The sequence below is a fragment of the Myotis lucifugus genome, unplaced genomic scaffold (genome assembly GCF_000147115.1).
Source record: "Myotis lucifugus unplaced genomic scaffold, Myoluc2.0 scaffold_521, whole genome shotgun sequence".
Classification (NCBI taxonomy): domain Eukaryota; kingdom Metazoa; phylum Chordata; class Mammalia; order Chiroptera; family Vespertilionidae; genus Myotis; species Myotis lucifugus.
In genome coordinates, this window is record NW_005871569.1 from 285,422 (window position 1) to 308,453 (window position 23,032).

The window sequence follows — 23,032 nt, forward strand, 5'->3', positions numbered from 1 at the left end:
TCAGGACGGAAGCGAGAAGGGGGCGGGTCATGGAGAGACGCTAATTTCAACTGCGTCACAGTGGAATTCGGCCTCAAAACTGAGTTTTTGATGAACCAGTCACGACGATTCTTAGGTCTCATACTTAGAGCTAGCCTTTTAAGCAATTTTGAAGGCGATTTTGGCCGAGGTTCCCGCAGTACGCATGCGCCTGCCCGGTTCCGCCAACCGAGGATGAGAAATGTTTTCGGGGGCGGAAGTGGTGAAGGCAGAGGAAAGGGAGGCGCTAGTCTCTCCGGTTATGCGCACGCGCGTCCCACCTCCTCAGGAGGAGGCGGGAAAATGTGCCGAGAGTGACGGGATGTGGGTAGTGGGCTGAGCGAAGGTGAAGGAAGGATAGCCAATCAGCTAGCGCGTTGTCTTTCGGGTTACCCAATGAATTTACGCCTCGCGCACAATGTCTCGCGACAAGGGAAACGCACCAACACATTTGGGCGCACTGGGTGGTGTCCGGGTATAAAAGGCTCCGCCCGCGCGGACAGCCGCCATTCTGGGGTTCGTTTAGAGGTAAGTTCTTGTGTCTTGTCGGTTGGGGGTTAAGATTTTACTGAGAGCGTTGGCCTGGGAAACGGATTTGGCATGCGTTTACTTACGAGCTTCGGCTTATATAAAGTTCCGGACTGGACACGGAGGTGTTTGAGACCGCGAAAGCGGTCGTCTGGGGTGTGTTTAAAAAGCAGCCCGTACTGATTACGTCTTCCTCCCCTTGTGTTCTTTCTATCCCAGGTTTGACTTTTCACGGAGAAAGACAGGCCGGCCACCAGGAAAAAAGAAACGAGCCGCGTCCACATCTAAGCCCTTGAGAGGATCCTGAGCGGGGGGAAAGGGGAACCGCAGCCACCAGCCCAACCACTGTGTCTTCTGCCCTCTCCCACCTCTTTGCCCACCCACCAGCCCACGCTGCTTGGGACTTGAAATCTGTGGCCGAAGGACCGTCACCACATAACTGCAAAAATAATCCACCACCCTCCCTCCCCAAACCCACCCAAGTCCACTTATCCAGCGTTTATTTTTTTTTAATCAACTCAGAACTTTTTTTTATGACCCCCCCTCCCTAAATGGAGTTGGGTGGGGGGGGCGTGAATGCTGAGTTGGCCTTTGTTTTTTTTAAAAGACTTTTTGATCCAATGAGGCCCCCCAAATAGAGTTTTGGGTTCCGGTTGGTGGGTTTATTTTTTTTCTCCAAAATTTTAACCCCCTTCCCCCTGAGCCGAGGTGCTGACGTCGCAAAAAAATTGGATAGTAAGTGTCGAATTTTGAAAAACGAGCCTTGCAACAAGAAATCAACGTTTCCTTGGTGAAACCAAAAATAATGAGAGGAAGAAATGAGACCATAGAACAAAATAGAGACTGGAGGAAGGACCGAGCCGGTCCATCTCCACTAAGAGGGGCCTTGGGCTCCAAGTCTCGTTCTCTGCCACCTGCCCTCCCTGCCCTGCAGGCGGGAGGCCAGCGAGGAGGATTTGACGGTTAACCCTTCGCAATCCAGCCATTGCCAGACTGCCCGCGCCAAGTGCGCTGTACGGAGGGTGCCCTCCCTCGGCAGCAGTCTCCAAAGGGTTAATGAGCTCACATACAAAAATGGGGGATCTTGTGCTCCGGAGGCCCACTTCTTTGTGTGTGAGACGAGCAGGGCGCCTTTCAATTTGCCAGATTAATAAGCAATCTGTACATAAAGATTGCAGGGTAAGGAGATGGGCACAAGTACTAGCTGGCTGTGACTTAGATTGTTAAATCCTCTCAATTTAATGTAATGTGCTTGGGGTATATTTGTGGTTAAAGTAGGTGGCAATCTAGAAATAAAGATTGCAAGACACTTAATTCAGGACAAAATATAATCTTAGTGCCAGTACATACAAGATAATAGTTTAAATGTTTTGTAATTGTTGGAGATTGCATAAGTTATTTAAAAGCAAAAGGTTAACATTTTAACGATACTTTTTGATGGGAACTAGAGGGTGGGGAGGTTGGGAAATGTGGAATTCAGGAGTATAATTTTTAAAGCCATTTAGTGCACTTGAATGCTAGCTTTCTAGGAGATTGTGTCGTTAAAGGATTTCTTTTCCTTCCCTGCTTCAATATGGCGACTTTCCTTGTCCTTTTGTCTTCCAAGCAGTGTTGCAGGTTGTGTCTCCCATTTTGTCCTCAACCCTGTCTGTTGAGGGTCCAAGTCCCCCCTCCTTTTGTTCGGAGGGTGGGGGTGGTCGATGGTAGGTTGAACCTCAATTGCAAGTTAGTTCTTCCCCGCATAAAATTGTTAATATTTTAATTGCTTTTCCTTTCACAACGCTCTTATTCAAAATAGGTCAAAGACTTCAGGATGGGGGACTGGGATAGGATTATTATTGTTTTTTTACCCCCCCTTCCCCCCAAAAGTGTTTTTTCCTGTGACCAGCGGCGGCGCGGGGCCTGTTGAGGCTCCGTGACAAGATGGCGCCCTGCCTCCTGCTCCTGCTCCTCCCGCCCCGCCGGCCGCGCCCGGAAACGCCGGGGAGGGGCGTCCTGGGCGCTGATGCAATCGGCTCCCCCGCCCCGGACCCCTCCCCCGAGCCTGTGCCTTCTGCACTCCAGGGCGTGGAGCCAGGAGCAGACCTTTTCCTTTCTTTAGAATATTGTCTGTTAAAGCCTTTATTTTAAAAGGAAAGAAAGCTCACAGGAATTAGGTCTTCAAGCTGCTCATGTCCTTGGGCAGCTCTAGTTTTTTTAACTGACAGCCTGATGCTTTTCACCTTTTACTCATCACAACTGCTTGGAAGTATTCCCACCTGAGTTGCCAGGGGTAGAAAAGTTAGACTGGGAGCCTTGGGGGATCCTGGAGACAGGCTAGGGCTTGTGCAAGTAACAGGCAGATGGGGCCGAGTGACAGCAATGCCACTGCTGCGCAGGCCCCGTCCTTGGGCTCCTGCGTCGGGTCGCTTTGTATAATGAGCATCTGGGGGAGTGGGTATTGCAGGCATTTCTTCTCCATCACTCATGCCCCCTCCGCCTGGGGCTGCACTGTTCAGCGCTGTATCAGGTTCTCCAGTTGCTTAGCTCCTGTACGTTGGTACTGGGATGAGAAGTGAATCTTAGGAAAGGAGGCGGCAGTTGTAAACTCAAGGCAGGGGGATTCAAGCTACGGTTTCTGGTAAGCAAAACCTTTCTGGTATTACATTTCACAGCCTCATTTCTTTTATTCCCAAGAGCCACCTTCTTTTAAAATTTCTTTCCTTACTTTGTAAAAGAAATTCCTTAAAATGGGAGAATAATGTCTTCGTTTTCAACTCATGCAGTGCTATAGCAATTGGTGCATATTGAAAAACCATGCCCTGAGGTTGGTAGTTGGTGTCCTGTTCCTTCTACTTTTTCAAAGTCAAATCTTTATCAGTCTCTCCATATACTTTTACTTTTTTAAAGTCCTACATTGAATCATGGTTCTAGGCAGAACTGGAAAGTCATTTTGTACAACTGCCATGGTGACTTGGGTGAGACTTCAGGGCTAATTTTCTACTGGGTGTGAATTCTCAAATTATTAAACTTCTGGAATGCATGGGAGGGATGTGTCTTCCACATGTCTATTGACCACAAGTTTTTTTATCTTTTAAGCAGTTTGCCATATGCCTCTGCAGCATACCTTCCTTGGGAGCTGAACATTTGCCACTGGGGTTCCTGATCTCTAGTGAGCAGGAGATGAATAAAATCTTCATTAACATGGGAGATGGGAAACAAAGCCTTCTAGGGAGCCACATCCTTCCAGAGAACCTGATCCTTGTAGATTGTGGCCAGAGTTCTATTCTGGAATCCTTTCCTGTGGGGATGGGGTAGGGTGGTGATTTTATGAATAAGCTTTTGGTGAGCTCATGTACCCAGGTTTTCAAAATGACTGAGGTACCAGGGGCTTACTACTTAGGAAAGAAGTACAACCTTGGGAATCACCAGAGACATCATTCAGTCCACGGCTGAGTCATGCTGTAATGCCTCCAACACCAAAGAAGGGAAGGGGAATGTGAGGGATTAAGTACAAAGTATTTTCATTTCCAAAAATGCTCAAGCCTCTAGAAAGAGTATTGTGGTTGCCTCTAGAAAGAGTATTGTGGTTGTTTTAAAAAGGACTTGTATAGAATTTTTGTCCTGAACCAATCAAGTTCTGTTTTATTGGTGATGGGAATGGAATAACAGCCAAGCTAAACATTTTTCACCCTATGTAATGAAATAACCCTCAAGTATACCTCATTTTGGAGGCAGGAATTGGTGTCACTTCCGGACTTTTAAACTGTATCTCTGGTAAGAACAGTAGACCTCTCCCCAGTGCCTGTATGCGTGTGGAGGTCTCTGCCCGCAGCGTCCTCCATAAGAAAAGCCCAGCAGAGGACCAGGTGGAGACAGGCCAGGGCGTGCTTCCCCGCCACTTTTTGTACTGCCTTCACGGAAATTAAAGTATATCATGTGCTGGCTTACTTTTGGTTCCAGAAAACTTACTCAAGCTTCCATTGCAGTCTCCATAAGACTAGGTAATGTGATGACACTTGGTCGGTCAGCTCATTGCCTTTTCTACTGGAGGCCTGTGCCAAGAATGTAGGTTCTTTATTCCTTTCCACTTGAATATCTTGGACTTCTTTTAAAATGTACTGAATTCAAAAGAGGGAAATTAGGTTGTCAGACACAGGGTCCTTAATATTAAATGAGTAAAAGCTAATCTTCCTGTAGGAAAGTTATCATGAGAAAACTCACCTTTTAATCACAAGATTGGTGCTTGTGATACAAAATTTAGTTTTGTTTATTGTATTTCCAAAATATTATAGAGGAAAATAATGGAAAAGTGAATATTTAACATTTTTATTGCTTTGTCTTCTAGCTTCTCTTGACTATTCTTGCTTTTTATGAATGGGAATGGGAAAATTCCTGGGTCCCATTCCGAACAGAAGGCACTGGACAGAATTTAGCGCTGTACTAATTGATCTCTTGTCTCCCGCCCTCTTACGTGAAGGATCATTTTAGCTCCGGTGATAACTTTTTTATAGTTTCTGAAGGAAGTAGGGTAGCAGGCCTATTGGCTTAACTGATAGTTGAATATGTAAAGGGGAGTTCTCCATGGTGAGGTATATTCAACTCTGGGTTTGACTCAAATAAGTGGGGTCGGCTATATTCAGGGAGGACTGGTTTGAAGTTATGTTAGTTTAATTGAAGGCTTTTTGTCAAATTGTATTTATGTTGTTGCTGATAATATGTTATTTAGATTTGTTCATTGCTTTTTCAGCCTCCAGTAGATGGGAAATCTGTTTTCTATTTCCCTTTATTGTATCTATATATCTTTATAGTGTATATATCACATAGTATATTACTACATGGGAAAAATTCCTTTATCCCTGTGTTTGTCTCTCTAAGAACCACCACAGTTCAGTGGAGTTGGCCTGAGCACTTCAGTCTTACCTGGTGTGCTACGTCAGTGTTTTTTCCCTCTGACTTCAGGTTCTGCTGTCCTTGTAGAGTCCCAGGGAGGCAGTCACAGCACAGTTAACCCAGATTTGCTCCCCTCAGCATTTCTTACCTCCCTCCTCTCTTCAGCCCACAGTTCATGATCTCAGGAACCAGCCTCCTCTCCTCCCTGCTTCTGCCTTTTACCTAGGTGGTTAGGACCTCTGCAGTTCGAAATGTACTGGCCTTTTTGTTGGAAGGACTTCAAGGTTAAGACTGTTGTGTGTTTTTTTGTCTGAGAACTAATTTGCATTATAAGAAAACTTCTCTTTCTGCACAAAATATAGTTGCTTTGTAGAACCTTGATTTTCCCACACTGCTGCAGGGAGCTGGTCTGTTAGCTGCGCTAGAAGCAGTGTGCATGAGGTGGGCCGCTCCTTGCTGTCTTCCCACCCAGTGTGTTAACTTTATTTCCCAAATGCAGATATTACTGAGGTAGCTTTCTTTTTTGGTTCTCAGAGGTGTTTCAAGGCTTTGGGGATAAAAAGACCAATCAGAACCATATTGATTCTCAACTTCCTCTCTGGAACTTGGTTTCTAGCCTAGAAATTGCTTCACAATTCTCTGTCCCATATCAGCAGTTTAACTCCTTTTCTAATCTGGTCTAAACTAGCTACTTAAAATTTAATGGCATTTTCCCAGCCATTATTCTTTATTCTTTCAGGCCTTTCTTAGCGATCTTGAATAATGATATGATTTTGAGGTGGTTGGGAATAGGGGGTCAGATTTGCATCTTTGTGTTTGAAACCACAAACCTTGCTCTTTGAACCAATAAAAACCTGTGCAGTGTTTGGTTAATGAGAGACAATCTATTTAAGGCTTAGGAGGACCTGCTTGATTTCCTTTGCATCCATTTGTCTCCATTTCTGGGAGCTACCCACACCTCCCCTGAGGAAAGGTTCTGTTTTCAAGTTTTGTTTCTCCTCTGTCACCTATCACTTTAGCCGAGATTGTCGACTGGTGCAAGCAGCACATATTCTGCCACTTGTGGGCTAAGATAAAAAGGAATCGATTACTTTTAGCACATTTAGCCCGACACCCAAGATTGGCCCAGTTCTTACCAAGTCACAGTATTGTTTTGTTTTCAAACCAGATTTACCAGCAATGAAGGAGAGACAGGACTTAATAAGCAAAAATACCTCTGAGAATTGAGCATTTTGTTAGAGGAATGTGTCAGCTCTATACTATAATGGAGTTCAGCTGTCCTAGGAAGGCTATACCTGGGAGGGGAGAGAAGGGTGTCTTCCCTTTAGTCATAGTCGTGCTTAACTTGCCAGGGCTGTTTGCTCAGTGCTGGCAATGGTCTGTGTTGATTTTTCTTAAAAATGGTGAGTGTAGTTGAACATAAATTGAATAATTCATCACTATGTTTTATCAAATGTGTAAATGGAATTTATTAGAGGGCATACTGGCACTGTCCTTGCCGCCCGTTTATTCTGTTGGTTTGTTTTGTCCTCTCATCCTAGAAACTTCGATCATGGGTTCGGGTCCCATAGACCCCAAAGAGCTTCTCAAGGGCCTGGATAGCTTCCTTAACCGAGATGGGGAAGTCAAGAGTGCGGATGGGATTTCCAAGATCTTCAGGTGAGTCTGTCCTTTTCAAATTTGTTGCAGGTGGAGGATATTGTGTGTTGTAATTAAGGTAGACAGGCCGAGGTGTTCCTGGAGAGGAAAGGGAAAGTCAGTGGGATAGGATTGAAATCCAGTAATTTTAGAATAAGTGATAGGAAAAGGTGAGCCCTTGGTTCCTGGCTATAATGGAATGAGATATTTGGATATCCACCGTCACAAGGGAGTCACCCTTTGGAAGGAAGGAAGCAGGGAGCCAGGTGATGGAATTCTTGGTTCTGTTTTGGGTTGATCAGGTTTCACATCCCCAAACTGTCATTTCCTTCAGGGATCCTTAAGTTTCCCAGGGGGAGCAAATGGCTAAGCCCGTCCTGAACAGGCCACTAAAGGCTGGTTGTTGAGGGTTGGGACACTTTACCTGCGAGCAGAATCAGATGTGGCCTGTGTGATAGGGGAGCAGCGATGCTCACCCCCCCAGATCAGAGACTCAGTGTCTCCCAAGTTCTCTTCCATCCTCCCGTGGGTTTCATTTCACTCCGGATCCATCCCATCCTCCTAGAGGCCATGTGACCTTCCCACTGTAGCAGAGTCCCAAGTGATTCGGGATGTGCAGGTGCACTCACAGGCTAGAGGCTCTGCTGTGGGAAGAAGAGGCGCTCTGTGGCTGTTCCGTTCCTAACCTGCCCCTTTCCTACAGCCTGATGAAGGAGGCACGGAAGATGGTGAGTCGGTGCACTTACTTGAACATTCTCCTGCAGACCCAGTCATCAGAAATACTGGTCAAGTAAGTGGGGATCTGGGTGACTGCGATGGGGTTCCTGGGTTGGTGGGGAACAAGGAGTGTGGGATGTGATCCTTCCAAAATCCAGGAAGGGCATCACATTCTCCTCCTGCCTGCCTACAGGTTTATTGATGTTGGTGGCTACAAGCTTCTTAACAATTGGTTGACATATTCAAAGACGACCAACAACATTCCCCTGTTGCAGCAAATTCTGTTGACCTTGCAGCACCTACCACTCACCGTGGACCATCTCAAGCAGGTACCTTCCGTCTTTCCTACCTCGGTGCCTCTTCTTTGGTTGTGCCTGACAGATGAGAAACTTACACTGACTCTGAGGAGGCTGTGTATCTTGGGCCTGTGAGGTAGAATGGTAGGAAAAATAGGAAATTGGAATCAGAAGACTTGGTTCAGTTTATCTCCTTCAAATGGTGTGTGTCCTTGGGGCACTCCATATTTCTGAGCCTCAGTCTTTTTCATCTATAAAATGGGAATAATTGTATCTACCTAACTGGATTGTTCTAAGGATATAACTATGCCCACAAAGGTGTGTTTTTTTTTGTTAATCCTCGCCCGAGGATATTTTTCCATTTATTTTTAGGGAGAGTGGAAGACAGAGAAATAGCAATGTGAGAGAAACACATGAATTGGTTGCCTCCTGCATGCATCTGACTGGGGCCCGGGCCAGGGAAGAGCCTGCAACCAAGGTACGTGCCCCTTGACCAGGATCGAACCCAGGACCCTTTTGTTCCGCAGGCTGATGCTCTATCCACTGAGCCAAACCGGCTAGGGCCCCACAAAGGTTTTTAAATAAGACTATGCCCACATAGTCACTGTTAAGGGACTACGAAAAGATTGTGAGTGATTTTGGGGGCTTGTTAACTCGGAGTGGCCTTACTGTCCTGGCATTTATCTTTCTGCTGTTCCCCGTCTCTCATAGAACAACACAGCCAAACTGGTGAAGCAACTGAGCAAGTCAAGTGAGGATGAAGGTAGGGGCCAGGCCTTCCTCCATTACTTACACTTAATTCCCTGTCTGTCCCCATCCTTGGACTGTACCTTCCTTCCTTACTCTTTGTACTTCCTCTTGCTTTTCTCTTCCTTTTGAAAATTTAGTTCCTCTAACCCAGTGGTTCTCAACCTTCCGAATGCTGCGACTCTTTAATACAGTTCCTCATGTTGTGGTGACCCCCAACCATAAAATTATTTTCGTTGCTACTTCATAGCTGTAATTTTGCTACTGTTATGAATCGTCATGTAAATATCTGATATGCAGGATGTATTTAGGCGACCCCTGTGAAAGGGTCGTTTGACCCCCAAAGGGGTCGTGACCCACAGGTTGGGAACTGCTGCTCTAACCGGTCCCCTGTGCCCTGTCTACTGGTCTCAATTTCGAATGGAATTTGTTAATTTCTCTACTATTTAGGGTAAGATAAGGTACCATGCTTTAACCAGAAGCTGGTTCTTTTTTTTAAAATCTTTATTTTATTTTAGAGATAGAGAAATATTGTTCTGTTGTTCTACTTATTTATGCATTCATTGGATGCTTCTAGTATGTGCCCTGACTAGGAATAGAACCGGCAACCTTGGTGTACCAGGACGATGTTCTAACCAATTGAGCTAACCAGCCAGGACTATAAGCTGATTTCTTTTTTTTTTTTTTAAATATATTTTATTGATTTTTTACAGAGAGGAAGGGAGAGAGATAGAGAGTTAGAAACATCGATGAGAGAGAAACATCGATCAGCTGCCTCCTGCACACCCCCCACTGGGGATGTGCCCGCAACCCAGGTACATGCCCTTGACCGGAATCGAACCTGGGACCTCTCAGTCCGCAGGCCGACGCTCCATCCACTGAGCCAAACCGGTTTCGGCGATATAAGCTGATTTCTTAAGAACTCTTGGTGCACCCTGGCCAGATAGTTCAGTTGGTTAGAATGTTATCCTGATACACCAAGATTGTGGGTTCTATCTCTGGTCAGGCACATACAAGAAGCAACCAATGAATGTGTAAATAAATGGAACAACAGATCAATGTTTTTCTCTCTCTCTAGTCAATAACTAAAATTTTAAAAAATACGGTGCAAAAGTCATACACTTAAAATTCTTTGGGGGAAAAAGTATCATCATTGACTTCTCTTTTTCTATATAATATAATAGTTCTGCCATTTGACACCTTCCTGTAGGGCATGGGCAGAATCCCAACTCCTGGAGTATATCATATATTTCATAGCAACAGATTCTTCTCTTCTAAGACAAAGGGTTTTGGAGCTCCTGGCCATGGCCATACAGTTCTGGCTTGAAGAGAAAACCTGGCTCCAGAAAATCACAGGCTTTTTTTTTTTTTTTAAAGAAAAAAAAGGTGTGTACCCAAGGGTTCCAAGCCCAAAGATTTTACTCAAAGCATAAATCAGGAACACAAGACCCTAGTATCCCGCAAGTGAGCGGGATTCTAACAGAGTGGATCCCCTGGTAAGGTTTGCTCTTGGTCTAAAGGGAGCGGTGGGTGAGGCCCTTTCAGAAAGAGGCTTTGGCCCTTCGGTGTAGAGGGAGCATCCAGGCCTGGGCCAGCCTTTCTGAAATTCCTTTAGTTACAGAAGAAAACACTGGGAACACGTTCTAAGATAAAGGATTTATTAGGCTAAGTGAAATAAGCCAGTCAGAGAAAGACAAATATCACATGCTGTTACTTATATGTAGAATCTAATGAACAAAATAAACTGACGAATAAAGTAGGTCCAAAGGCATGGAAGCATGGAACAGACTGACAGATCTCAGAGGGAAGGGGAAGGGCGGCGGGAAGAGATTAAATTAACCAAAGAACTTACATGCTTACTAGAGGTCCGGTGCATAAATTCGTGCATGGGTGGGATCTGATAGGGCCAGGCCAGCCGGGGAGAGGGACTGGCCTGAGGGGGGGCTGCGGGCAGTTGGCCAGCTGGCCCTGCCCCCTGGTTGAACTCCCAGTCTAGGGGACAATTTGCATATTAGCCTTTTATTATATAGGAGGATATGTACAATTCAGGCAGCTCAGGGACACAGATAATAGTGTGTTGAAGGCTGGGGGTGGGGCAGGGTCTGAGTAGAAATTGCCCTGACGGAAATCGAACCATGACCTCCTGGTTCTTAAGTCAATGATCAACTATGGAGCCACGCCAGCTGAGCTCTCCTCTTTTAAAAATAAGTTTTTATTGACTAGAGAGAGAGAGGAAGGGAGAGAGTGATAAACGTTAATCAGTTGCTTATAGCACACCCCCTACTGGGGTTCTAGCCCATAGCACAGGCATGTGCTCTGACCCATAATTGAGCCAGTGACTTTTTTTTTTTAATAAATCTTTATTGTTCAGATTTTTACAGTTGTTCCTCTTTCTCCCCCCATAGCTCCCCTCCACCTGGTTCCCACCCCACCCCCTGCCTTTACCCTCCTCCCACTGTCCTCGTCCATAGGTGTACAATTTTTGTCTAGTCTCTTCCCGTACCCGCCAGACTCCCCCGCGAGAATTGTCAGTCTACTCCCTTTCTATGCCCCTGATTCGATTCTATTCACCAATTTATTCTGTTCATCAGATTTTTTATTCACTTGATTTTTAGATTCACTTGTTGATAGATATGTATTTGTTGTCACTTTGTTGTTCATAATTTTTATCTTTACCTTTTTCTTCTTCTTCCTCTTCTTGAAGAATACCCTTCAGCATTTCATATAATACTGGTTTGGTGGTGATGAACTCCTTTAGCTTTTTCTTATCTGTGAAGCTCTTTATCTGACCTTCAATTCTGAATGATAGCTTTGCTGGGTTGAGTACTCTTGGTTGTAGGTTCTTGCTATTCATCACTTTGAATATTTCTTGCCACTCCCTTCTGGCCTGCATAGTTTCTGTTGAGAAATCAGCTGACAGTCGTATGGGTATTCCCTTGTAGGTAACTGACTGTTTTTCTCTTGCTGCTTTTAAGATTCTCTCTTTGTCTTTTGCCCTTGGCATTTTAATTATGATGTGTCTTGGTGTGGTCCTCTTTGGATTCCTTTGTTTGGGGTTCTCTGCGCTTCCTGGACTTGTAAGTCTATTTCTTTCACCAGGTAGGGGAAGTTTTCTGTCATTATTTCTTCAAATAGGTTTTCAATATCTTGCTCTCTCTCTTCTTCTGGCACCCCCATAATTCGGATGTTGGTATGCTTGAAGTTGTCCCAGAGGCTCCTTGCATTATCTTCGTATTTTTGGATTCTTTTTTCCTTTTGCTTTTCCGGTTGGGTGTTTTTTGCTTCTTTGTATTTCAAATCTTTGACTTGATTCTTGGGATCCTCTAGTCTGCTGTTGGATCTCTGTATAATATTCATTATTTCAGACAGTGTATGCTTAACCCTTTGCACTCCGAACCATTCTGGACATTGGCTACCAGCTACTCGACGCTACTTTGCGGCGGAAACGTGCATTTACAGACCCTCGTATTATTTAGTATAATTTTGGAACCAAGTAACGTATTATAATGATATTGGACTTACATGAATTGGGTGACATCAAGGAATGTATATTTGCAAAAAAAACAATATTTTATTGTTTATAATTTTGTACAGTATGATAAGTTTTGTAACACTCCCCAATATGCATTGCAGGCTGATTAGTGCATGTTTGACAGTAATAAGTGGTTTGACGCCTGCCACCAGGTGTTTTCCTGTTAGAACACACAATGCAGTCCCGTTTTCTTTGTCCCACATCGGGAATATGTAGTTTATTGTTTAATCCGACACAAAACCTGCTGACATTTCTTGTATATATCTTAGTAATTTTACGATATTTTGATTTAATTTCTTGTGCCATTTCAAGATAAAACTTCAGGGAAACATGCATGTCTCAAAAAGTTGCGTTGAAATAACTCAATTCCCCTTAATCACTAATAAACTGCAATGTCCCCTCAGAGGGGACATCCGAGTGATATGCTAGAATTCCGATGTCCCCTGAGAGGGGACATCGGAGTGCAAAGGGTTAATTTCTAATTGGTCCTTTTTCATATCCTTGAGGGTCTCACTAAATTTCTCAGAGGTTTCTAGAAGATTCTTGAGTAGCCTTATAACTGTGGTTTTGAACTCTATATCCAGTAGTTTGCTTTCCTCCATTTCTGTCATTTGTGACCTGTTTCTTTGTCTCCGCATTTTGGCTGCTTCCCTGTGTTGATAGAGTGGCTTTGTGTGCTAGGTGTCCTATAGGGCCCAGTGGCTCAGCCTCCCTAATTACCTGAGGTGGACACTCTTGGTGCACCCCTTTGTGGGCGTGTGCACAGTCTTGTTGTAGTTAAGCCTTGATTGTTGTAGGTATCACTGGGAGGAATTGACCTCCAGGCCAATTGGATGTGAGGACCAGCTGTGTCTACGGTGGGAGAACTTCTGTGCTGGAGACACCCTTATGGGGCAGGACTTGATTCAGTGGGGCTTTCGCGCTCACTGAGTCTGCCCCCTGAGTGTGTCTCTTATGGATGTGAAAAGTTGTAATCTGGATGGTCTCGCTCTGACCACTGGGTAGACTGGCTCTTGGATCTCCAAGGAGGTGCTAATTTAGCCTCTGCCTGAGGCTACTCAACAGGAGCTACAGAGAGATCTGCAGATTCCTCCTCTTTGTTTGGGGTTTGGAGATGCCCAGATGAGGTGCAGCTGTGAAGCAACGCAGGCTGCTGACGAGCCTTAGGCCTTGTTTTGGAAGCTCTGGGGTTCTCTGACCCAGCTACAGTTTGACAGGTTTTTAGGTGGAGAAAGGCCAGTCCATTCATATGCAAAAGCCTCTGTGCACAGCTTGGGTGGGGTTGTAAATTGGGTGGGTAGTGGTCTCAGGGAATCACGGGGCGGTGCAAACAGCAATGGTTGGCCATCGGCCCTCCCCCAGATAGGTCTCTAGGTCTCTGTGTCTCACGGCCCCGTGCAGGAACAATGACTGCTGCAAGCACCTCTGCGAGAAAGCCACCCTCACGTTCTGGCCCGATGCCAGACAGTCCAGTTTCTCTCCGTATGAGTCTGGGTCCCCAAATTCTCTCCTGGAACTGGAGTTCAGAGCAGTCGGGAGCTTGTATCTCCCTCCCAGTTGAAAAAGACAACAGCGTACACAGCTGCCAGCCCTTTTCGCACACCTCTGTACCTCCACACTTCCACACCTCTGCACCTCCTACCCACTTCAATACACTTTTCTCTTTCCTTCTAGTTGTAGAATTTCCACTCAGCCGGCCTTCCCGTGGTTCTGGATGATATTCATTTTGTCTTTTCGTTGTAGTTTTTTTTTTTTTTTTTTAATATATTTTATTGATTTTTTACAGAGAGGAAGGGAGAGAGATAGAGAGTTAGAAACATCGATGAGAGAGAAACATCGATCAGCTGCCTCCTGCACATCTCCCACTGGGGATGTGCCCACAACCCAGGTACATGCCCTTGACCGGAATCGAACCCAGGACCTTTCAGTCCACAGGCCGACGCTCTATCCACTGAGCCAAACCGGTTTCGGCTCGTTGTAGTTTTAATGTGGTTGTGCGCGGCAGCATGTTCAGTTGTTTACCTATGCCGCCATCTTGGTTGTACCCCCGAGCCAGTGACCTTTTGACGCTCAACCAACTGACCCAGACTGGCCAGGGCCCCTACCTTTCAATTATTTTAGTTGTATTAATTCCCAGTTTTTAGGTCCTTTTAGATACAAAGCACTTCAATATCTTTGTGACATCTCAGAGTAACCTATATAATAAAAGGCTAATATGCAAATCAACCGAATGGCGGAACAACCAGTTGCTATGATGCACACTGACCACCAGGGGGCAGACGCTCAATGCAGGAGCTCCCCCTGGTATTCAGTGCACTCCCATGGGGGAGCACCACTCAACCAGAAGCCCTGAGCCGGGCTCATGGCTGGTGAGCACAGCAGTAGTGGCAGGAGCCTCTCCTGCCTCCATGGCAGCGCTAAGGATGTCCGACTGCCGGCTTAGGCCCACTCCTAAGCCAGCAGTCGGATATCCCCCAAGGGCTCCCAGACTGCAAGAGCGTGCAGGCCGGGCTGAGGGACCCCCCTCCCACCAAGTACTTGAATTTTATGCACCAGGCCTCTAGTCTGTAATAATAATTTATAGCATAATATATATCCCAGAAAGCCCATTAAGTCATTGCACATCTGTTGTTCCTTCTCTGTCAGATATATTGTCCCTGTTTTCCGGCTGGCTAAATTTTTCTGCCTTCTTTGAATATAGATTTAATTATTCTTATACTTCCTTTGGATACAGAAATTAGTACTTATCAACTATAGTGAAGTCTCATTGGACCATACTATCAATTGCTCTGGAAAGATTTTAGGGTTTTCCTGCATTGGGAATACATTGGGATTCATCTTGCCTTAGGTACAGAAATTGCCAGTGTGTGACTGTTTTGAAAAGTTAGGTTTTCATGTTAATATGACAGTCTCATTATTAAATGAGTCCAAAAGTGGAAATGTTGTCAGGAAGAGAGATGCCATAGATAAGAGGTGTTATTTGCCGAGTACAAAAAGAAAGAGCAACAAATTCTATTCTTTAAAATTCTCTGACCTCTTTTTTCTTTAGATAAACTGCAAACCTAAATTGGTCTGTTTTTCAGCTCTTTTTTCATCCTTGATATACTTAATTGATTTTCTAAAAAGGTTGCCTAGAAAGTCTTTTGTTAAGATGAAGCTAAGTTAGCGTCCTTTGCATTAAGTTCACCTTCAGGACAACACAAACAATGCTGTTCATTGTAGAAGCTAGTGGCCCTTCAGATACTTGAACTCTGCTACCTTTCTCCTGATTTTAGTTTCTGGGTTTTTTTTTTAGTTAATCCTCACTTGAGGATATTTTTTCTATTGATTTCTTTTTTTTTTAGGGAGAGAGTGGGTGGAGGAGGGCAGAGAAATATCGATGTGAGAGAGAGACATCGATTGGTTGCCTCCTACACGCTCCCTGACCAGAGCCGGGGATCGAGCCTGCAACTGAGGTACGTGCCCTTGACTGGAATCAAACCTGCAACCCTTCAGTCCAAGGGCCGACTCTTTATCCATGTGCCAAACTGGCTAGGGCTCCTTTCTCTAATTTTAACAGAAAGGGAAGAGTATATGTTCATTCTGCCACTTCTTAATTTTGTGACTAATCTCTATGCTTCTATGTGAGGTGAGTCAATGTTACGATCTCACATCAATATTTCTCTCTTCTCCCATCCTCTCTGAAATCAATAAAAATATATTTTTAAAAGTAGTAATGTATTGAGGGGGAGAGAGATAGAAACATCAATAATGATAATCATTGGTTGGCTGCCTCCTGCACGCCCCCTACTTGGGGATTGAGCCTGCAATCCAGTCATGTGCCCTGACCTCCTGGTTCATAGGTTGATGCTCAACCACTGAGCCACGCCAGTCAGGCAATACACCATTCTTTAAAAAAAAATTTTCAAGTTGTAACAATTACAGGAAATATATAGGGGTGGGTAAAAGATTTATAAATAATACAATAAAAAGTAAATAATAATACAAGAATAAACTGTTTCATGTACTCACAACTGTAAACCTATTTTTGCTCACTCTGAATATATGATGTAGTTTTTATAATGTAATAAATGTTCAGATATCTCTATTTTCTGTTACTGTACAGATAACATTTTAAGTTATTTAGGCATTTCCTCTTTCTGTCCCCTCAGAGCTCCGGAAGTTGGCCTCCGTCCTCGTCAACGACTGGATGGCTGTCATCCGCTCCCAGAGCAGTGCCCAGCCTGCTGGTGAGCTCCCGGGTCCTTTGTCCCCGTATTGATTTATCTCCCATGGGATGTGGCCTCCAGTGTCTTCAGCCTGCTTCACCGCTACCTGGCAGTCTTTCTCTTTGATCTCAATAAAATCTTTTTCTACTTTGTTTTTCCACAGCAGAAAAAGATAAGAAAAAGCGAAAAGAAGAGGGAAAGGGTCGAACCACGCCCCCTGAGCGACCTTTAACCGAGGTGAAGGCTGAGCCCCGGGCTGAGGAGGCCCCAGAGAAGAAGAAGGAGAAGCCTAAGTCTCTTCGAACCACAGCGCCCAGTCATGCCAAGTTCCGCTCCACTGGTGAGGCTGCTGGCAGGCCCCGGGGGGAGGGTCTGTGGGCATGTGCACACCCAGGGCCTTCTGGTGGAATTGCTGGATTAGGATGTGGGAAAAGAGGAAGACTCTCGGGAGAAGCTCAGGGGATTCTACAAGGCTGGATGAACCGAGAGGAAAAGTCAAGAAGGTGGCCCTGGCCAGTGTGGCTCGTTGGGTATTGTCCTGTGCACCAAAAGGTCACCGGTTTGATTTCCAGTCAGGGCACATGCCCAGGTTGTGGGATGGATCCCCAGTAGGGGGCATGATCGATGTGTTGCTCTCACATTGGTGTTTCTCTCTTTTCCTCTCCCTTCCTCTCTCTAAAAATCAATTAAAAATCTTTAACAACAACAAAAAAAGTCAAGAGGGTGGGTGGGAATTCAACCCCACCCCATGTCTCTTCCCCAGGATTAGAGCTGGAGACCCCATCTTTGGTGCCTGTGAAGAAGAACGCCAGCGCAGTGATGGTTTCTGACAAATACAACCTTAAGCCCATTCCCCTCAAGCGTCAGAGGTAGGGACTGTGTGCTGGACTTCTGAGTGGGTTGGGTCTGAGGCCACGAGAAAGAAGGGCAGTGTTCTTGACAGTTCCTCTTCTAACAGCTCAGCAGCTGCCCCAGGAGACACTGCTCCCCATGCAGAGAAGAAGTACAAGCCACTCAACACAACACCCAATGCTACCAAAGAGATCAAAGTGAAGATCATCCCGCCACAGCGTGAGTCAGAATGTATTGAATTTGGGAGCAAACTCTTCATGGGATGCATGGGGGGTGGGGGAGGTCCTTCTCTTTAATGTTTTCTTCCATTTTCCTTTGATTTCTTGGTGCCCTGTAATTTTTGCACCTCTGAAGCTTGTTTCATAGGGTTACTTAGGAGTGACCTGAGAGATGAGGTGGGAGGTGTGCTCTTCACTGACTGGTTAGGGCAGTGATGGCGAACCTTTTGAGATCGGCGTGTCGGCATTTTGCAAAACCCTAACTTAACTCTGGTGCCGTGTCACATATAGAAATTTTTTGATATTTGCATCCATAGTAAGACAAAGACTTATGTTTTTGATATTTATTTTATATATTTAAATGCCATTTAACAAAGAAAAATCAACCAAAAAAATGAGTTCGCATGTCAACTCTGACACGCGTGTCATAGGTTCGCCATCACTGGGTTAGGGGCACTCCCAGCTGGCAGGGTGATCTGTCATGTCCACAGGGCTGGCTCTGTCAGGTGCCTGAACTCTAGTTCATATCCAAAACCATGGCTTGCCTGCCTTTAATAGGAAGAGAATAGCCCGGCTGGCGTGGCTCAGTGGTTGAGCGTCGACCTATGAAGCAGGAGGTCACGGTTCATTTCCCAATGTGGGGTGTGCAGGAGGCAGCCGATCAGTGATTCTCTCTCATCATTGATGTTTCTATCTCTCTTTCTCTCCCTCTCTGAAATGAATAATAAAGATATATATTTTTAAAAATAGAGGATAATGTCAGGAATTTCCTGTCCATATGCTTCCTGGCCACCTTGAGCTAACTGTGTCCCAGGTTGAGGCAGGGTCTGCCCAGACCCATTTTTCTGCCCAGACTGGTTCTATAGGAATAGGATTGTAAAGGAGGCATGATGGTTCCATTTATGCTTCTTCCTTTTGTAGCTATGGAGGGCCTGGGCTTCCTGGATGCGCTCAACTCAGCCCCTGTTCCAGGCATCAAAATTAAGAAGAAGAAGAAGGTGCTGTCGCCTACAGCTGCCAAGGTATGGGCCCTGGGTGGTAGGCGTGGCAGAGTGTAAAGGTAAAGTCAAAGGAAGGGCCTGGAGCCCTGGCCAGTGTGGCTCAGGTGGTAGTCCCATGCACCCAGTGGTGGCTGGTTCGATTCCTGGTCAGGGCACCTTGCTGTGGGCTCAGTCCCTAGTAGGGGGTGTGCAGGAAGCAGCTGATCGATGTTTCTCTCTAAAATCAATAAAAACAGTCCTAACCGGTTTGGCTAAGTGCATAGAGCATCGGCCTGCGGACTGAAGGGTCCCAGGTTCGATTCTGGTCAAGGGCATGTACCTTGGTTGTGGGCACATCCCCAGTAAGGGGTGTGCAGGAGGCAGCTGATCGATGTTTCTCTCATCGATGTTTCTATCCCTTTCCCTTTCTGTAAAAAATCAATAAAAAACATATTTAAAATCAATAAAAACACTTAAAAAAAAGAAGGGCCCAGCAGCTCGGAGTTGGGGAGGGCAAAAGGAGTTTGTCTGATGCAGACTGGTGACGGTGGGCAGTGTTTGACATAGACCTTCGTTTATATGAACTGTTGGGGGTCCTGCCCCAGACCCCGCACTAACTGCCTTGCCTTGACCTGAGCTTTTCTGTCAGCTCATTAACTTCTTTTCCTTTCACAATAGCCAAGCCCTTTTGAAGGGAAAACAAGCACAGAGCCAAGCACAGCCAAACCTTCTTCCCCAGAGCCAGCACCTCCTGAGGCTATGGACACCGACCGTCCAGGGACCCCAGTTCCCCCTGTGGAGGTCCCAGAGCTGCTGGACGCAGGTCAGTCCAGAGGCTGGGCCAGGCTGGGGGGTTTCCCAAGGGGAAGGACCTGCATCTGAAACCTCTCCTGCTTACAGCCTCTTTGGAGCCAGGAGCTCTGGATGCAAAACCAGTGGAGAGTCCTGGCGATCCCAGCCAGCTGACGCGGAAAGGCAGGAAGAGGAAGACGGTGACGTGGCCTGAGGAGGGCAAGCTGAGGGAATACTTCTATTTTGAACTGGATGAAACCGAACGAGGTTAGAAGTCGAGTTGACTATCTAATAGGCGGGCATAGAGCGTTTCAAAAGGGCTGGTTGTGCTTACTCTTCCTCTTGCTTTTTTCCTCCTTGCCAATAGTAAATGTGAATAAGATCAAGGACTTTGGCGAGGCAGCTAAGCGAGAGTTACTGTCAGACAGACATGCATTTGAGACGGCCCGGCGTCTGAGCCATGACAACATGGAGGAGAAGGTGCCGTGGGTGTGCCCCCGGCCCCTGGTTCTGCCCTCACCTCTTGTCACCCCTGGAAGCAACAGCCAGGAGCGGTATATCCAGGCTGAGCGGGAGAAAGGAATCCTTCAGGAGCTCTTCCTGAACAAGGAAAGGTGAGCAGAATGGGGTGCCTGCCCTGGGTTGATTACGGAGAGGTGGAGGTTAGGAAGAAATTCGAGGGCCTGGATCAATAATTTGACCATCATTCTTTTTTTTTGCTTCCCCCCCGCACTCATGCTAGCCCTCACGAGCCAGACCCTGAACCCTACGAGCCCGTCCCCCCGAAGCTCATCCCCCTGGACGAGGTGAGTGTGAAGTGACGACGGGGCTGTGACGGATGCTGATGCAGCTGTTGTGCGTGACTCCCCTTCATTCTGTGGTTGTCCTCACTGCTCTGCTCTGCTCTCAGGAATGTTCCATGGATGAGACTCCATATGTTGAGACCCTGGAGCCTGGGGAGGCCGGTGGCTCACCTGATGGGGCAGGTGGCTCCAAGTTGCCTCCTGTTCTGGCCAATCTTATGGGAAGCATGGGTGCTGGGAAGAGCCCCCAGGGCCCTGGAGGAGGAGGCATCAGTGTCCAGGAGATCCTCACCTCCATCATGGTATGAGCCCTCATCCTCGTTTCTGCTTTGTCTGCCACGCCCCTCCCCGCACCCCAGTCCTCCTCCTCTTCCTGCGTCCCTCCTCTGGGCTCTCCCTTTCTCTGCTGATGAGGACTGTTGCTCTCTAGGGTAGCCCAAATAGTCACCCCTCAGAGGAACTGCTGAAGCAACCAGACTACTCAGACAAGATCAAGCAGATGCTGGGTAAGGTCAGGGCCAGCCAGGGCTGGGCTGCATGCGGTCGGTGGTCAGACATGGGGATGGGATGGAGATTAGACCCTGCCAGCTGGTCTTCAAGGATCCCTGGGGTACACGTAAGCGGGAAGGATGTCACTCTTCTAGAAGCCTCTTGCTGACTATTTGACTCTTTTCATTAACAGTGCCACATGGACTCTTAGGCCCCGGCCCAATAGCCAATGGTTTCCCACAAGGAGGCCCTGGGGGCCCCAAGGGAATGCAGCACTTCCCCCCTGGCCCTGGGGGACCTATGCCAGGTAGGCGGTGACTGGGGTGTTGGAATAATGGGCTTATCTGCTAACCTGTGGTCTGGTAATAGTGTAGGATTGACCAGAAGAAGCGGGGAGGTGGCGTAGGGTGGGGGGGAGGTGGCTTAGGGTGAGAGGGAGCAGTCCCTGAGTGTAACATTGTCTCCCTTTTTTTCCTAACAGGTCCCCATGGAGGCCCTGGAGGCCCTGGGGGGCCAGTGGGTCCACGTCTCCTGGGTCCCCCACCCCCTCCCCGGGGCGGTGATCCCTTCTGGGATGGCCCTGCTGACCCCATGCGGGGTGGCCCGATGCGGGGGGGACCTGGACCTGGACCTGGACCTGGACCTGGACCATACCATAGAGGTCGTGGTGGTCGAGGGGGAAATGAACCTCCTCCCCCTCCTCCTCCATTTCGAGGAGCCAGAGGAGGTCGCTCTGGAGGAGGACCCCCAAACGGACGAGGGGGCCCTGGTGGGGGCATGGGTGGAGGACACCGTCCCCACGAAGGCCCTGGTGGGGGCATGGGCAGTGGCAGTGGCCACCGTCCTCATGAAGGCCCTGGTGGGGGCATGGGTGGAAATGGTGGACATCGCCCCCACGAAGGTCCTGGACATGGGGGACCCCATGGCCACCGGCCTCATGATGTCCCTGGTCACCGAGGCCATGATCATCGAGGACCACCTCCTCATGAGCACCGTGGCCATAATGGCCCTGGCCACGGAGGAGGGGGCCACCGAGGGCACGATGGAGGCCACAGCCATGGAGGAGGTGAGGATGAGCCCTGCCCCTATGTGACTTTTGTTGGACCCCCACAGACTGGGAGTGTCACTACCTGGGGGTGCTGGGCTGAACCTGAGGCCGCCTGTCCCAGCATGTGTGGCTGTTCCTACCCTAGCCCTTCCCCCACACCCCCAGGCTCTCTCTCTGAAAGACATTCTCTGGCTTCATGGCTGTGGAGGGGGTGAGGGTGGTGGTGACCTAGCATCTCCCTAACCGTCCACCCTCTTTCTCAGACATGTCCAACCGCCCCGTTTGCCGACACTTTATGATGAAGGGCAACTGCCGCTATGAGGACAGCTGTGCCTTCTACCATCCGGGGGTCAACGGGCCCCCCCTGCCCTAAGGACCCCGTCTGCCCCCCCACACTGTTATGGCTTCTGTGAGGCCCGTTTGTCCCTTCCCCAGCTGAGGAGGAGCCGGCCTCCTCGGTCCCCACTGCTCAGTCCTGGGGTTTCTGATCACTGGTGCACCCCATGTACACGCTCCTCCAGGCGGAGGACTAGACCCGCTCTGCCCTGCCTGCGAAGAGGAGGCTCGGAGACTCGGCTGGCTTCACTTTCTGAGGAGACTTGCCCTGGAAGCCCAGCTCCTTTCCAGTGTTACCTCTGATGCCCGAGGGCACCTGGCCTGTGCCAGTCCTCCCCGTGCACGGAGCTCTGACGTGGGATCAGCTGCCCTCCCAAACCATCCCAGCCAAGACCACCATTCCTCGGGCGGGGAGATGACCAAAGGGGCTATCGGATATCCCACGCCACTGAGAGGGCTCCCACTGCACACCGGAGGGACACATCCTGAGCCCTTCTCGGCGAGGTCAGACTTCTGTGAGCGCTGCGGCTGCATCTGCGTCGCGGCCGGCTGGTGGCGGTCTACCCTGCACACACAGCTCATGCTGGAAGCAGACACTTCGGGGAGACCAGCTGTGCATGAACTGAAGCCCGGCACGCCGGCCCGACAGTCACACTACATGCACCGCCTTGGGAGTTCACACACTTCCTGTCCCCACCTGGAACCTTGGAGTGAGGCCACCTCCGAGTCCCCATCGGGCACCGTCCTGGGTGCACTCAACAACACACTGGCCCTTACACAGCCCTCTCTTTCACCCGTCTCGTATCAGTTGTTTTCTATGAAAACAGTGGATTGGTTGGGTTTTGTGCAAGGTCTTGGGTTAGAGCCACAATGGATTTGAGGATGAGTATTTTTTCTTTTGGTTTTGTATATTTTGTACATTAATAATAAACAGTGGAGAGAGAAGCAGCTTATTTAA

General features: G+C 47.6%; 1 protein-coding gene across 4 annotated transcripts; it reads left to right on the top strand.

The window, feature by feature from the left end:
- The first annotated feature begins 462 nt into the window (after positions 1–462).
- On the top strand, positions 463–23,032 carry PPP1R10 (protein phosphatase 1 regulatory subunit 10). 4 transcript variants are annotated; one of them, XM_014446274.2, is made up of 20 exons: positions 463–546; positions 766–1,281; positions 6,960–7,077; positions 7,760–7,846; positions 7,967–8,102; positions 8,781–8,832; positions 16,500–16,577; positions 16,720–16,896; positions 17,320–17,425; positions 17,515–17,627; positions 18,548–18,648; positions 19,285–19,429; positions 19,507–19,665; positions 19,766–20,012; positions 20,141–20,204; positions 20,309–20,503; positions 20,632–20,707; positions 20,884–20,997; positions 21,172–21,756; positions 22,002–23,032. In XM_014446274.2, the coding sequence occupies exons 3-20, from the start codon at positions 6,971–6,973 to the stop codon at positions 22,109–22,111; spliced, it is 2,652 nt and encodes an 883-aa protein (XP_014301760.1). In that variant the 5' UTR covers positions 463–546; positions 766–1,281; positions 6,960–6,970; the 3' UTR covers positions 22,112–23,032. The 4 variants fall into 4 exon arrangements, with proteins under 4 accessions (XP_014301760.1, XP_006103989.1, XP_023600932.1 ...); XM_006103927.3 differs by having other exon boundaries at positions 16,723–16,896; XM_023745164.1 differs by lacking the exon at positions 20,884–20,997.

Bases quoted from the DNA above. Each gene is read 5' to 3' on its own strand.
- PPP1R10 (XM_014446274.2), top strand. From the start codon at position 6,971: ATGGGTTCGGGTCCCATAGACCCCAAAGAGCTTCTCAAGGGCCTGGAT. The intron at 16,897-17,319 runs GTGAGGCTGCTG...TCTCTTCCCCAG, and splicing joins TGCCAAGTTCCGCTCCACTG to GATTAGAGCTGGAGACCCCA. The intron at 20,504-20,631 runs GTATGAGCCCTC...GTTGCTCTCTAG, and splicing joins AGATCCTCACCTCCATCATG to GGTAGCCCAAATAGTCACCC.